The following is a 15,201-nucleotide window of genomic DNA, read 5'->3' on the forward strand; positions in this document are numbered from 1 at the left end:
TTAAAAATGGACGACACTAAGCTGCCCAAGCATATTCTTTACTATGAAGTTCTTAACAAAAAGCTATTTTGTAAGGATTGGATTAATCTTGCTGCCAACTGCGGTATGACGATTAATTTCTTACTTAATGCTGACAACTGGAAACGGTCTTTGTACGAAGTAATATATCTAACAGACGAAGAAGAGAGATACTAATTCATCAAAACGGCGAGATTGTCGACTGAGAGAAAATTGTATGCCAAGAGCCCAAGAGTTTATATAATCTGAATGAGCGGAATTATTTCAACAATGCCTACTTTTGTTTAGTAATAGGCACATTTTCAAAATAAGAGGAGAGCTGTTAAAATTAAATTACCTACCACATCGAACAGGGAGAACTGAAACATGACCTATACTTAAGGAGATTAGGCGATATCACTTCGGAAAAAATTATCTCACACAAGAAGAATTTTTCAACTATGTGAATGGTGGAAATTGGATGCTGCTCTACAGTGATGAACTACATAGAAAAAATCCACAAAGAAAAGATCTATTTTTGCTAGTTTGATTTCAATACACTTAAAGTAAAGTTTTTAAAACCATTTGCTATTTTGTGTTAACTAAACTAAAAATTACTTTTATTTGCTACTTTGTTTTACTTAACTGAAAGTTTCAAACATACTTAATTTTATATACCAACTAAATCTTAAATATCACAAAAAACAAGCAACATTATTTTAATAACAATATGCTGAAATTATCACTTCATTTGAAATTTAAATAATAATAGTATTTGCCCGCCAGGTAGACGACATTAATGTCATGCCTGTATTTTTATGCAATGTAATAATAAATAAAATATATTACATACAATCTAATTCAAGTCTAGCGTCATTGGTTCGTGAGATATTTAGGGTTAAGCAATATTTTTACCTTTTTTTTTAAACTGCTGGAAAAACCACCTACGTAATTTTCTTGAGGTTCTTGAGTTATGGACGACGAAAAAAACGTCGCGAACGTACGGACGAAAAAAACGTCAGGAACGTACGGATGTACAAACGTACATACATACATACACACGCACGCACATATGTACATCTATCTAAAAATCGTCTATGTTAACTCTAAAGAACTTGAAACGTCGAGAAATGTCAAAATTTTCAATTTGACAAATCGAAAGCATTACAATAATGAATAACAAATTGTAGGGAATAGAAGAAATTAGTTTCTGACATCTTTTTCTAATCTTCACAAAAATTCAATTTACAGTTTTTTTAATTGTTCAATATTGTTCACATTTTGCAAATTTATTGCATATATTCTGCCAAAAATACTAATAAATCTAAATTGGTCTAAAGTCTTGAATAATTTGACTTAAAGTTCAATTTTTGATTGCATTCATTTTTGAGATCTTTGATTTGATTTATAAATATCAAAAAATTTAAAATTGTTTAAATTTTAAATTTATTCTATAGAATATTTTCTTATGACACTTATAACTAAAGTCGAATTGAACAGTAATTTCTTAAACAGTATTTTTTGTAAAATAAAAAATGCATGATTTCGCATAGCTAAAATTTTGTTTTTAACTGTCAAAAAATATCTAAAGTGGTAAGGAAAATTATATAGGAAGTGCTCAAGAGTGAAAACGTTTAAACTATACTTAATTTTTGAGTCCATAAACCACTACATTATAAAATGAAATTCGCATTTCAATTCCTAATTGTTCTAATTGTTTAAGTACAAAAAAAAAGTTTTTCGCTATCAATATATTATTTAGAATTTGAATAGCCTATAACTACCTTTCCACATAATTAGTAAATAATGTGCTGATTTAATTCCTAGAAGCAAAACTTTGGTTGTAAAACCTCGATTGTAACAATGTAACATTGCTACTTTCAGTACTGAATCAAATTGAACATTCGAGTATATGGCGAAATCATGGTGATAAACTTCAAATAGCTCAACTTCTTTTCTAAAAATGTTAGCTTTTGAAAATCGATTCATGTCTAATTAATGTTAGGGCCTATTTTTTATTGTTTTTTATGACATTGTTTATTTTATTTTAAAGCTATAAGACTGAAAAATGAAACTTTTATGAATTCATTGAATTATTAACCGTTTAATTGTTTTTGAAAAACGGATTTAACCTTATTTAAAGTTTTTCTCCATAAAAGTTTAAAAATACAACTTTTTTTTTTAAATATGCTACTTTTGTTACTACTGTTGTTTAAAAATGTATTGATAGGAATTAATTTAACTAATTTGTCTGTATAACAAACAAAAAATTAGTAAAAATAAAACTACAATTTAAATTGTAGACAGTGAACAAATCTAAAATTTAATCCTAATTGTTTTTAATGACTTAATATGACATTCAAAATTGTATTAAAAATAAAGTAATCCTTTATAAATTGTCAACACAAGATAATAAACAAACTTACCCACATTATTCTCAATAAAAATATTAAATTCATTATGAGCACAACACACACAGGTCCCTGGAATATCCAATCAACTGCTGTTTCATGCATCCATGGACATCCAATATCCACCTTTAGAAAAAAAAATAAAGTACAAAAAATGTTTGATAAAATAAAAGTAATTTAAGGTTAAAACCAAAATCGTTTGTACGACCTGCATTTAATAATGTATGTGGATCAAACATGGTTTGTTTTTATTTTAAAAATAATATCATAAATGTTTCGATTTTTATTTGATATCATCTTTTATATATAAATAAAATTAAATCCACATGTTTTGCAGGAGTATATTTTTACCTGTGCTTTTGTGAATGACGTTGTTACACCTTTTGCTATCGACCAAATGGTCACAAACACAGCAGGTCCACCTGTATAAACAAAAAACATACATTATGTATATATATGTACATATATAAAAATACAATTAATAATTTAAAACAAAAAAAAACAAAGAAGCAAATTAAAATGTCAAAGGATTACACCCGTTGGGTAAATGTACACAATGTTATATAAAATACGAGTTAAGTCTCTCTGAAAACAAACGGAAGTTCTTTCGAAATCAATTTCCTTTCAGTTCAACATTAAAAGAGGAAGAATTTTTGTGTATAAAGGAAAGGTTAATAAAACAAAAACAAACTTACCCCATCCTATAAGTGCATAGATATTAAATCGAATGTTATCACCCGAAAAGGTCTTAACGACCAGCATATATAAGTAGAGTCCTGAAAATAGCAAAGTAAAATAAATTGACATTGAGTGTACATATTTATATTCATATATATATACTTATATAAAGAAACGTTCAAGGTTTGATTTTCTAAATTAAAGTATCCTTAGAGATAATAGGGAGAAGTACACCTTATGTACGAGTTCTTAAGTACTTAAAATGATACTTCAAAGAATTGTTAAGACATTCAATGATCTTAATTTCATACATTTCTCAGATGGCACATAAGATAAAGGATAAACAGGTATAAGAGGATAAAAGTTTATAATCTGTATTCTTTTTGCGACAGTTATACTCGCAACGTTTTAAGATGAAACAAATAAGGGCGACGAGTGTTGCCATCACTATTTCTGTATATTCAATAACAAGGGCAAGAATTCCTTAAAAATAATTAAAATTTCTTTTTCAGGATTATAAACAGAGTTGTAAAAATGAATCCTGTGAAAATGTATGTTTAATTGCATAAATAACATTGTGCTACAGTGAAAACTTAACCTTGAATTGACCAAGTAGATTCTGCTGCTATGACTGTATAGATTGTTTTTGTTTTAAACTTTCATAGAATTTGAAAATTTCAAGTTTATTCTCAAAAAACTAAGTTTTTGTATTAATGTCTAATTTGTAAATTTCTTATTGTTTTGAAGATAATAATTTCTGTTCTTTATAAAAATATTAATGTTTTCGAATAACTTAAGTTTTAATTATGTCCTAGGGATTATTTTAAATTTTGACTTTTTTTGTTAAATTTGTTTATAACTTTTATTTATACTTAAGGAAGTCTACGGGAAGTTTTGTATATCGGTTGAAGTATAAATTAATCTACATCTACACTAATATTATAAAGAGGAATGATTTGTATTTTTGTATGTAACAAATAAACTCAAGAAGTAGTTGACAGATTTTAATATTTCTTTTTTCATTAGTATGTAAGCTACATGATCACCGAGTAACAAAGGCTATATCTAGTACTACATTACTATATAAATCTTTAGAAATGTCTATTTAAACCAATCGAAGGTGTACAAAATTAGCCATCAAATGTCTTTAATCGCATACGCTGCGAAGAATATTAATTATAGGACGAAATAATAGATCAGAAAATAGCGTATGATGCTATAATTGGAAGTGTGGAAAATAACAGTAGTCAACTATTTTTTTTTGACGCGTGGCACGGGTAAAACCTTTCTTGCAATTTAGTATTGGCAGAGGCATCGTCAGGAATTGCTGCAACCCTATTAAATGATGGGAAAACGGCTTACTTTACGTTTAAATTATTGTTGGCTGTTTCTCAAGATCAACAGTCTGTAAGTTCAATCCGTAAAAATGGTCCACTGGGAAAGCTCTTACAGGACAGGTCGCTGATTATTTGGGATGAGTGCACGATGAGCCATAGAGCTCATGTAGAAGATAAGGAAACTCATGCAATATGATGGGGGCGCAACTTTTGTTTTCGCTAGAGACTTTCACCAAACTCTAACAGTTGTAACAAAAGGTACACGTGCTTACCTTATTAAAGCGTGCCTCAAATCATCACCTTTGTGGCTATCAACTGAAACTCAAAACTTGAGCACGAATAAGAGAGCATGTTGGTGAAAATATACTTAAATTAGGAGACGGAAAATGTACTACTCCAATTGCAAACAGTTCCCAAGTACTGTTGGGTATTGAATTGGCTCAAACTGTTTACAGTCTAGAAATTCTTATAGACACAATCTATCCCGACATCAACAATCGTACAGTTAAAAAATTTCCAATGGCTCTGTTCGAGCGATATTGTAACCCAGAAAGGACTCAGCAAATGAGATAAACAAAAATATTATTGAAAAAGTACCAGGTGATTTTAAATATCACAAATCTGTTCACACCGTGTGCAACATCGAAGACACTGTATCTTCACTACACACACGAATTTTTAAATTCCCTCAATCCTGCTGAGTTGCCACCTTATGAACTAAAACTTAAATAGAAATTTAAGCCCTCCCAAAATGTGTAATAGTACAAGACTATTGATCAAAGAATTAGGATATAATTTGATTGTAGCAACTATCATTAGTGATGATACCAACTGATTTGACCATATCTTTTAAAAGGTTACAGTTCTCTTTAAAATATCCTTTGCCCTAACAATAAATAAATCCCAGGGGCAAACTTTTTCTATAGTTGGTATAGACTTGAGGAAATAATGCTTTTTCCACGGGCAATTGTATGTGGCACACAGCCAACGTAGTATGCAGGGAGGCTTTAAAATAACCATACAATTTTTGTCTAATTAATTGATTCATGGTCGTTTTAAATAGCATGCTTATAACTTAAATATCTGTACCTATTTATGTCTACCCGTGCGAAGTCGGGACGGGCCGCTAGTCATATATATACAGGGTACATACAATAATTAAAATATGTAATAATCCTTAAAAAGAACGTTGTTCTTTTAAAACCGGTATCAAACTTAAAAATTCATCAAAAAAATGAAATCTTAAAACTTGGTTATGATATCTTGAGATTTTTTAAATTAACGAAATTAATACCATATTATTATAAACATTTCACCCTTAAAGCAGTTCTATTAGTATGTATTAAAATAAATAAGTGAAAATTGAATTTTTTTGCATTGAAAAATGTTTGTAAAGTTAAGTAAGAAATGTTTTGCAATAAGAAAATATGTTGTTTATACTTTAAAAATTGTTTTGAAAATCGAACATACATATGTCAGTTCAAGAAAAGCATTTTTTATAAATTTAAAGAATTATCGAATTTAAGCCAGGAGCACCTTCGTCTTCGAAACTCTCTAGTTTCACGCATACACACACACACCGTTGCGTACAACAACAACGCTGCAATTGCGCCAATTCTCTTTTCGGAGCCAACTTGGACGTAAAACCTTTCAATGATTTACTTATATGCTTTGTTTTGATTAGAACCTCTTCATCTTCGTTTTTTGTAAGCATAAGCTTTGTTTTTATCTTGCGATTTCTCATATGATTCCTTTGCTTCGTTTAAGGTTTCGGCTAGTTTGAGTTAGTGTGGAGTTATCTGTGGGACAAAGTTGGCTCTCAAATCGCGATTAACTTTATCTGGAGTGCGTATTTCGCGTTCAAATGTTAGAAATGCTGTTGAAAACCCAGTGCTTTCACACTTTGCAGTGTTCATATAACGAATCATATGGCTGCGAAAGTTTAAGATTCACTTCATTTAATAAAGTAAGTGAACACTTTGCGGCAGTTTCTTATTTTAACGGAAATAGTTCCACCCAACGACTGCATACATCTTCCACAATCAAGATCCATTGATGGCTTCAATTACTTACTTGTCAGTAGTGGTCCAAATAGATCTACTCCAATATTTCGAATCTCTGACGGCTTTGTGGTCTTTGAAATAAACCTGTTGGTTTTAAATTTGAAGATTTGTAGCGTTTTCATTCAAGGCCAACTACGTTAGATCTCATTCCTGGTCAATACAATAGCAACGGCTGTAGATACGAACTAATGTCTTTTCAACACCATAGTGTTCAGCTGAAGAGTTATCATGGTATTTCTTCAATACCATTGTTTTCTTTGTTCTTAGAAGAATAAGTGGACCATTTTCTGAGTCTTTTCCTGAGCAATATCGATATAATATTTTCTATGAGATACAAAAATTTGAAGTAAATATTTTTTTTGTTCTTATAAAGCTTGAGCCAAAAACTATTTCTTATAACGTTTTCGTTATTTATGTTGGTTTTCGTGCTTTGTAAAAAAAAGTGGTTTGTTGATTTTTTTTTAATTGACTTAGCAATAATATTTTATGTACTCGTATGTACATATATGATAAAAAAAGTTTTATTTCGATATCTGCTTTGTTCCAAAATTTTTAGTCAAAAATCAATGTTTGCCAATTTTAGCAGTATTTTTTAATAAAAAAGAACATTATTTTATGCATCGAGCATCAATTTTTGCCAATTTTGTTAATATTTTTTCTAGGTTCATATTTTTGTATGAACCGTGCTGACCGTGCTTTGGATCTTTCTAAAATTTGTAATAAATGTTGAAACTCAATATTTGTATTAGATCAAATTAGTTTCGAGTGAATATTTTTAGTTGTTTCTAAGACATTCAAGTTACTCACTTTAAGTAATGTTTAATTCAAGGTTTTATTTTAAAAAACGTTATTCATTGAGGAACAGAATTATTTTAGATGTTCGCAAGATATTGAAGGTGACAACATTTTTTTTTTCGAATTCATACCGATTTGGTATCACGTTAGAATGTGTAACATTGAATATAATTGACGTTAATTTTCGAGAGATATTTTTGCGGTCAACCCAATTATTCTCTTTTTTTTAAATGGATATAATAATAAAATATAAATAAAAGCCACTTCAATATATCTTTATATTATTATCTGTAAGACAAAATTTATTTAAAGCCGATACATTTTATCTATTGGTTTTTGAGATATGATCGACGAAATAAGGTTCCCCAACTTCTGGACGTACGAACGTACGTGCCCTGCACACTCACATACACGACATTTTTCTAAAAACTTTTGATTAAGATTCTAGGAGCCTTGAAACGTCTTGGAATGTCAATATTTTCCATTTAACAAATAGGACCTATTACATTAACTGCCTATTGGAAATTAATAAAAATGTCCTTTTAGCTTAAATGTTAATTTAGTTGGATTTGAAACAAATTTTATAGTTTCCACCAATTTTGTTGTGATTTGAACATTTCTTTGTTCCATATATTTTATTATATGCAAAAAAATAATTTCAATTTTCATTTTGAATAAATTGTTTTTAATGAAACAAATGAATTTGTTTGAATTTAATTTTAAGTAAGCTTTTTTGCAAACAATTATAGTATTTCATTTCCTATTCTAACAGATTGATTTTATTTGCATTTTTTCTTTTTTGCTATTATTTGGTGCTTCAGCGAGACTTTTTATGACAGATAATGCGTAGATCCTTACAAACTGATTTGTCTTTTTTATTCATCATGGAAAGAAAATGTTCTTCGTATTTTATGTAAAGATACTTTGAAAAAAAATCAATGAGGATAAATTGTTCTATCCTGAAATGTTGTTAAGTGCTGAAGCCTATTTCTTGCTCAATGGATAAATTATTAACTAACAAAATTGCCATTTTTGATCTGATGAGCAACCGAAAGTGTCTAAGTGTACCCATTACATTTATTACAAACAATAGTATGATGTAGTTAATGGTCTCGTGGTTTCATTGGTCCACATTACTTATAAAATGAGGTCATTCAGAATGTTACCGTGGATGTTTTTCGCGGTATCTTTGAAGCATACAACACTTTTAAAAATGTACTAATTGAAAAAACTATTTTGTGAGGACTTAGTTTCACTTTTTGCTACAGTAAATTGATCGTGCGATATCACACCTTTCGACTATTTTCAGTGGACTTCAGCAGCCTAAAATTGTACCTTCCAAATGAACAACAACAAAGTCGTGCCTAACATTAACATTTCAAATTTAGGTACGTGCTTTATTTTACGTTTTTAATCAAACTTCTTTGTTTTTGTGAGTAATATTTATTTGAATCGATAGTAGGATCCATATAATTTAATGTTTGGAGATTAACTTATGCAAATATTGACCTTGACTGCGTCTCAAATGGTCCATCCACTTAGTCCAATTTTGGCATACTCTTTCCAATATTATCTCACGAATAAATGCGTTGTATTCCAATGCCTCAATTATAGACATGATAGTCTAAAATCGCACCATCAAGACGGCCAATTGAACGGTCCCGAACGTGATAAAAAATGTTCACCGAACTCGCCTCTGAATAAGTCCATTGTTGCGCGTGCTGTGTGGCATATGGCGCCGTCTTGTTGAAACCACATGTCATGCAAGTCAACATTTTGGACAAAGAAAGGTTGGATATCGTCTAAAGGTAGAGCATCATCTTTGAATCTTTCAAATCCAATAATTTGCAAGCGTTGTTCGTTTGTAAGACGATCCATGGTTAGATTAAAGATTTTTGACAGTAAAAAAAAACACGAAACTTGCGTCAGCTGTTTAAATCAGTATTGCCAAAAAGATAATAGCTAAAAAATCACGTTTTATAAAATAATACTTAAAAGCTTATAGCTACCAGGATTTTCTAACAGAATATGAAGAAGATGGACTTAAACAATTTAAAAATTTACCTTCAACAAGCATCCAAAAGAAATTTGTCAAAGTAAAGAAATGAAACACTGTAACCAGGACTATGCATCCTCCCAATCCTGTTCGCATCGAAATCTGAAAAAAAAGAAACAATCAAACGTTAAAATTGACTACCAAATCTTGAGTTAAAGTAACAACTTGTCAACCATATAATAGTATGTATAGGTAGATATACACATGTGGAAAGACAAAGAAGCATCTCTCAACGGACTCAAGTACAATTGTTAATAAATATTTCATCGTGATAAAGGGCATCATTCCTCACATTTTCGTTTTTATTGTTTTTCTTTTTTTTTTTGAATTCCCTTGAGAGAATAACCAAGTCCAAGTCCACATAAAAAGGAGTCAGGAGATTTCCAACCATCAACTCACCTGCACAGACAATGTAAGGATCCATAGCAAGCCTGACATTATATAAGTAAAAAATAAGTTCGCATGAATGGAGTTTCGCAGACATCGTAATTCCCTGTGAAAATATTCGGATAAATAAAACAAACAGAAAAAAAATAGGGTCATACATAAATTCAAGTTATATACAGACTCATATGTACATAATGTATAATGTTCGAGTATATGAGATGTGTCATAGTGAAGGTATGTACATATATAAAAATGATGTTTCGAAATTCTTTTTTTTTTTTTTTTTTTTGGGGGAGTGGATATGAGAGTTCTTTTGTGAAAGGACCTTGTTTATTATGCAACAGCTTATAAAAATAAAAATAGGTTAGGCACTCACTTAAAATATATAAAAACTATGACTGCCAATGTCAGAGACACCAGACTGATGGTATATCCTACGTAATAAATGATGGTTGGCAACTCGATGATTGGGTCGAATTCTGGTACTGATGATGGGGCGGGCAGGTGACGACAGAAGTCATAGTTTGTGTACTTTTCCCATGTTCCATTGGGATAACAAAAGCGGGTGGCATTTTCTGAAAATTCATACAAAAACAAAATTGGTATAAGTATAGATAGGGGATGATATTGTTTTTCTGTTTCATAAATAAAAATAGTCTTAGCTTTATACGGAAATTAAAAGACAAAAACACTCATACAGGACACTCTTTAAGAATAAAAACTATAAATCACACGAGAATTTGGACTAAAAAGTTAAATTTAACTTCAAGGATTTTCAGTCCAGTGTTGGTAAAGTCAAAGTAGTTTTTCCTGCAGATGTGGATATAAATGAATTAAACCAAGCTTTGTATCTATAACTTTATAGATAGAGGTATTCCATAGTTGCATTTTTGTTTGAGTTTTCTGTTATATCTGTTCGAAAATGCAATTAAATCAAAGGCTAATGGAATGGAGGAAAAATACTTCTGGTTCTTAAAACTGCTCTTGCCTGGTACTGTGACAGTATGTTACCCATATATTTAATTCAATTATATAGTTACTAATGAATTTCTTACTTAATTGGAAAATTGGAAATGAAAAAAAATAATACCTGTTCGCAAAACTTTGAGAGGTGATTATTTAAGGCCGATTTCAATGTTTGCTTTTTTTTTGGATACAAAAAATTGAAAATAAGAAAAGCACTATTTTATATTAGATTTCGTATAATTAAAATGGTTGCATCACTGTCAACTTTCGCAGAACTTCAATCGTCAAAAGAAAAGATCATGTTTCGTAATTTTTAAGAATATTAATTTTTTTTAACTATTACCCTTCGTGAAACCCTGAACAATACAATACTCGATACCGTTTTAAATTCAAAAAGTGTTAAACAAATCAATGTCTATCTTGTCTAACACATCACTCTTCAAGTGCCTTAAAAAGAAGAATACCAGATTTAAAAGATCGTTTGAGGTAAAATTATTAAAACAATAAGACTCGAAAATCAAATCGAAAAGCTGAAAATTTTGGAGAATTTCTTAACTACACTAAAATTTTAAAACTAATGATAGTGGATTTAAGGTTATTTTTGGGTTCCCGTTCTTCTCAAAATTTCAAATTGGTTTTTTAAGGCCTTACCCCAAAAACTTAAATTGAAAAGCTGAAACCAAACAAAACTTTTGCAAAATTTAATGATGGAGGTATTTATTGCTCTGATCCCAACTAAATTTTGATGTTAAAAAAAATTAAATATAACGCGTTGAAGTGTGAGTTTTGAACTCGGTGTTTTTGAAAAAAACAAACAAATAGTAATCGATGACGGATACATGCCAACAAGTAATTTTTGAACCAAGCACTAAATTAGAAATAAAAGAACAATACATTTCTGCATCATTACAATTTTGAAATTAAATTGTGATAATTCTAGTTTTACAGAGCTTCAGTTGGAAGGGGATTTTCATAGGGTTTGTTAAAACTTGATAGATTGGTAGAAAACTTCCTTCACCAAGGTTGGTTAGTACAGCATGAACTGATGAACATAAAGTTAAGACAAACTGATTAAATTCGATTATCTGTTGTTTTTCTGATTTGGAATTTATTTGAAATGTTTTTCGAAAGGAATAGTTTGAGTAGACTTGAAGTTAATCAAGTTCTGAGCTAGATATTGGAGTAAATTTTTGAAATTGGTTAGTAATTTCCCATAAGAATTTATTGTGATGGATCCGATTTGTCAAATTTAAAATGTTGACATTTCTAGACGTTTCAAAGTCCATAGAGTGTGTACGTACGATCGAACGTCTATCCGTCCGTACGTTTGTAACGTTTTTTCGTCGTCCAAAGCTAAGAACCAGTAGAGATATCGACTTCAAATACATTTTGTTATACAAAAATAATGCCCCAACAGAGGAGAAAGATGAAGACACCAAAGACATATTATTCGAGTTCTTGGACAAGACATGTAATTTGTTTAAGGAGATTTTAACGATAAGCTAGGAAGAGAACGTGGCACATCACACTGATCAATTTCGCTGCGGGGCGAGCCGTTCTGGTAGCTAGTACGCAGTTCACACATCTCAATATCTACAAGGGGACATGAAAATCTCCTGATCAATCAACACTTCTCCAGTATACAGGATGTCCGAACATTCCGAGGGGCCAACATTGACTCGGACCTCTGACTCATTGTAACAAAGGTACGGCTACGGATATCCCGATCCAAGCCAAAACAAGGAAGTACTGTGAGAATTTTCGACGTTAGACGGCTACAATCGCAAGAGATTAACATGTCCTTTTCTGATCGAGTCTCTAATAACCTCTTAAGAAGTCCTTTGCTGCCTGCATTAAGCATTGAAAACTAGTGGCAACATTGCCTTGCAGCCATCAGAGATGCCACCTCTGAAATGCTAGGTTTTACATGGCGACAATAGCGAAACCCCTGGTTTGACGACGAATGCTGGCAAGCGCACGCAGCGCAACAACAGACATACCAGGACCTAAGCTGATCGCGAGCTCTACGAGCAGAAGAGGAGAGTGGAACACCGGCTTCTTAGATGGAAAAAAAGAGAGCATGAGAAGCGCGCGATCGAGGAGATAGAGATAGAGGAACGTAAAAAATACCTCCCAAAGGTACCAGCCACAAACCGAAGATTGTAAAGACGATAAGGGGAACATCGTGGTAGAACCGCAGTCTATCTTGAGAATATCGATAGACAAATTCTCCAAATTAAATAACGGCGAGCACGAACCGAATTCCGTTGTAAGGGAAATAAAATCACACAATCTACGCAACGCAGATCAACAATTCCGCCTACCCGACGTCAACGAAGTGAAGATAGCTATATCTAAACTGAAGTCAAACAAAGTTGCTGGAGTCGACGGCATCTCTGCCGAATTATTTTAAGCAGCAGGCGATGACTTGGTAGGGAGCATACACCAAGTCATCTGCAAAATATCGTCGGAAGAAAGAATGCCCGATGAGTGGAATCTCAGCGTAGTGTGCCCGATACATAAGAAAGGAGACCCTCTAAATTGAGCCAACTACAGATGCATCAGTCTCCTTAACATTGCATATATGATCCTCTCTGCCGTATTATGTGAACGTCTGAAGCCATTCGTCAACAACCTGATTGGTGCTTATCAGTGTGGCTTCAGACCAGGAAAGTCCACTATCGACCAAATATTCACACTACGGCAGATCTTGGAAAAAACCCAGGAACTTCAAATCGATACCCACCATCTCTTTATCGATTTTAAAGCCGCGTATGACAGCATCTATAGGGAAAAGCTCTACCGAGCAATGTCTAGTTTTGGCATCCCTGTCAAACTTATTCATTTGTGCAGAATGACGATGGAGAATGCACGCTGCTCTATCAAGGTCGGAAAAGATCTGACCGATGCATTTGATGTCAAAAAAGGTTTTAGACAAGACACTGTCATACGACTTCTTCAATATCGTTCTGGAAAGAATTTTGCAAAACTCAACCGCCAACACTATAGGCACAATCTTCCAAAGATCCATCCAATTACTCGGAAACGCAGATGATATTGACATAATTAGAAGATCAAAGCGTGATGTCAGTGGAGCGTTTTTGGACATTACGGCGAAGAAGATGGATTTAGTGGTCAATGAGGGCAAGACCAAGTATATGCTGTCATCAAAAAAGGACATTGAACAACGACGTCTTGGGCAAAACGTCACCATGGACAGCTATAACTTCGAGGTAGTAAAGGATTTTGTCTAACTTAGGCACCGCTATAAACACAGACAACGACACCAGCGCTGAAATCAAACGAAGAATAACTCTTGCAAATTGCTGCTTCTTTCGACTTAGAAGGCAATTGAGAAGTAAAATCCTCTCACGAGCATCTAAAATCACCATCTATAAGACACTCATCATTCCGGTTCTCATTTATGGCGCTCAGGCCTGGACCCTGTCAAAGAAAGTTGAAAGAGTTTGGGATGCTACGAGAGAAAAATTCTTCGGGTGATCTTTGGTCCCATATGCATAGATGGAGAATGGAGGAGAAGATAAAACGACGATTTGTACAACAAACAACTTGGCGTGCGAAACTGGAGACAGCTAGCTAGACAGGTCCGCCCCGGACTGTAGCGCCTCCAGGAAACGACGACGGTAAGTAAGTAAGATAATAATGCACAACACAAAGATGCATAAATGGCTCTCAAGAAAATTGCGAGGGTGTTTTTTTTTAGCATAGCAGTTTAAAAAAAAGTGAACATTTTGGTTAACCCCAAAAATCTCACAAACCAAAAACGCTAGAGACTTGAATTAAATTTTATTTAATATACTGTGACGTGTATATTTTTGAAAAAAATTTAACTAACGGTTGGAAATTTTTTTAGAAAAATCGAATTGACAGTTTTTTTTACAAAAAATAAAAACCTTAAAAGAATATGTATAAAACTTGGTAAAAAAATTAGCTTTTCAAAAATTAAAAATTTTGATTTCAAACTTAACAGAAAATATTGTTTTCGATTTTCAGTTATTTTTTTATTAAAATCCAACAGTCCGTTTTTCAAAAAAATAAAATCTACAAAAAATAGTACGCAAATTAGTTAAATTGATACACATAGACAAACTTTTAAGCAAAATAAATCGACTGACGTAATGTGAAGTTATTGGTGTGCGTTGCAGCCTAGCCTCTCTTTTTAGAACGTTTTTCGAAAGAAATAGTTTGAGTAGACTTGAAGTTATTCAGGTATCGAGATAGATATTGGAGTTAATTTGCGAAATTAGTAATTTATTTTTATTTTGCAACTTTTGTTACCTCCCCCATCTCATTTTTTCTGTTGGTGTTAGCGGAAAAATCAGTCCTTCAATTACAAACTTATTTTTTGCTAGAGGTTTTCAATTTTAATAATTCATATTAACAAAGAGATATGAAAGCCGGACTTTAAAAATCACAATAATTTCAAATGAAGTGGCAAAAGTCAATAAAACCAAAAAAGAAGCATTCAAATTTGAAAAATAATATTTTTT

The 15,201-nt window shown here is 31.9% G+C and overlaps 1 protein-coding gene across 3 annotated transcripts in view; it reads right to left on the reverse strand.

The window, feature by feature from the left end:
* The window catches only part of LOC129952620 (diuretic hormone receptor), a 122,566-nt gene that overhangs the window by 36,081 nt on the left and 71,284 nt on the right, over positions 1-15,201 (reverse strand). For all 3 annotated transcript variants that reach the window (XM_056065336.1, XM_056065335.1, XM_056065337.1), the window contains exons 3-8: positions 10,101-10,299; positions 9,737-9,830; positions 9,346-9,439; positions 3,104-3,184; positions 2,760-2,830; positions 2,424-2,534 (exon numbers count right to left, since the gene is read on the reverse strand). In XM_056065336.1, the coding sequence (XP_055921311.1) occupies positions 2,424-2,534; positions 2,760-2,830; positions 3,104-3,184; positions 9,346-9,439; positions 9,737-9,830; positions 10,101-10,299 (650 nt within the window). The remainder of the gene's footprint in view (positions 1-2,423; positions 2,535-2,759; positions 2,831-3,103; positions 3,185-9,345; positions 9,440-9,736; positions 9,831-10,100; positions 10,300-15,201) is intronic.

The sequence above is a fragment of the Eupeodes corollae genome, chromosome 3 (assembly GCF_945859685.1).
Source record: "Eupeodes corollae chromosome 3, idEupCoro1.1, whole genome shotgun sequence".
In the NCBI taxonomy this organism is placed as follows: domain Eukaryota; kingdom Metazoa; phylum Arthropoda; class Insecta; order Diptera; family Syrphidae; genus Eupeodes; species Eupeodes corollae.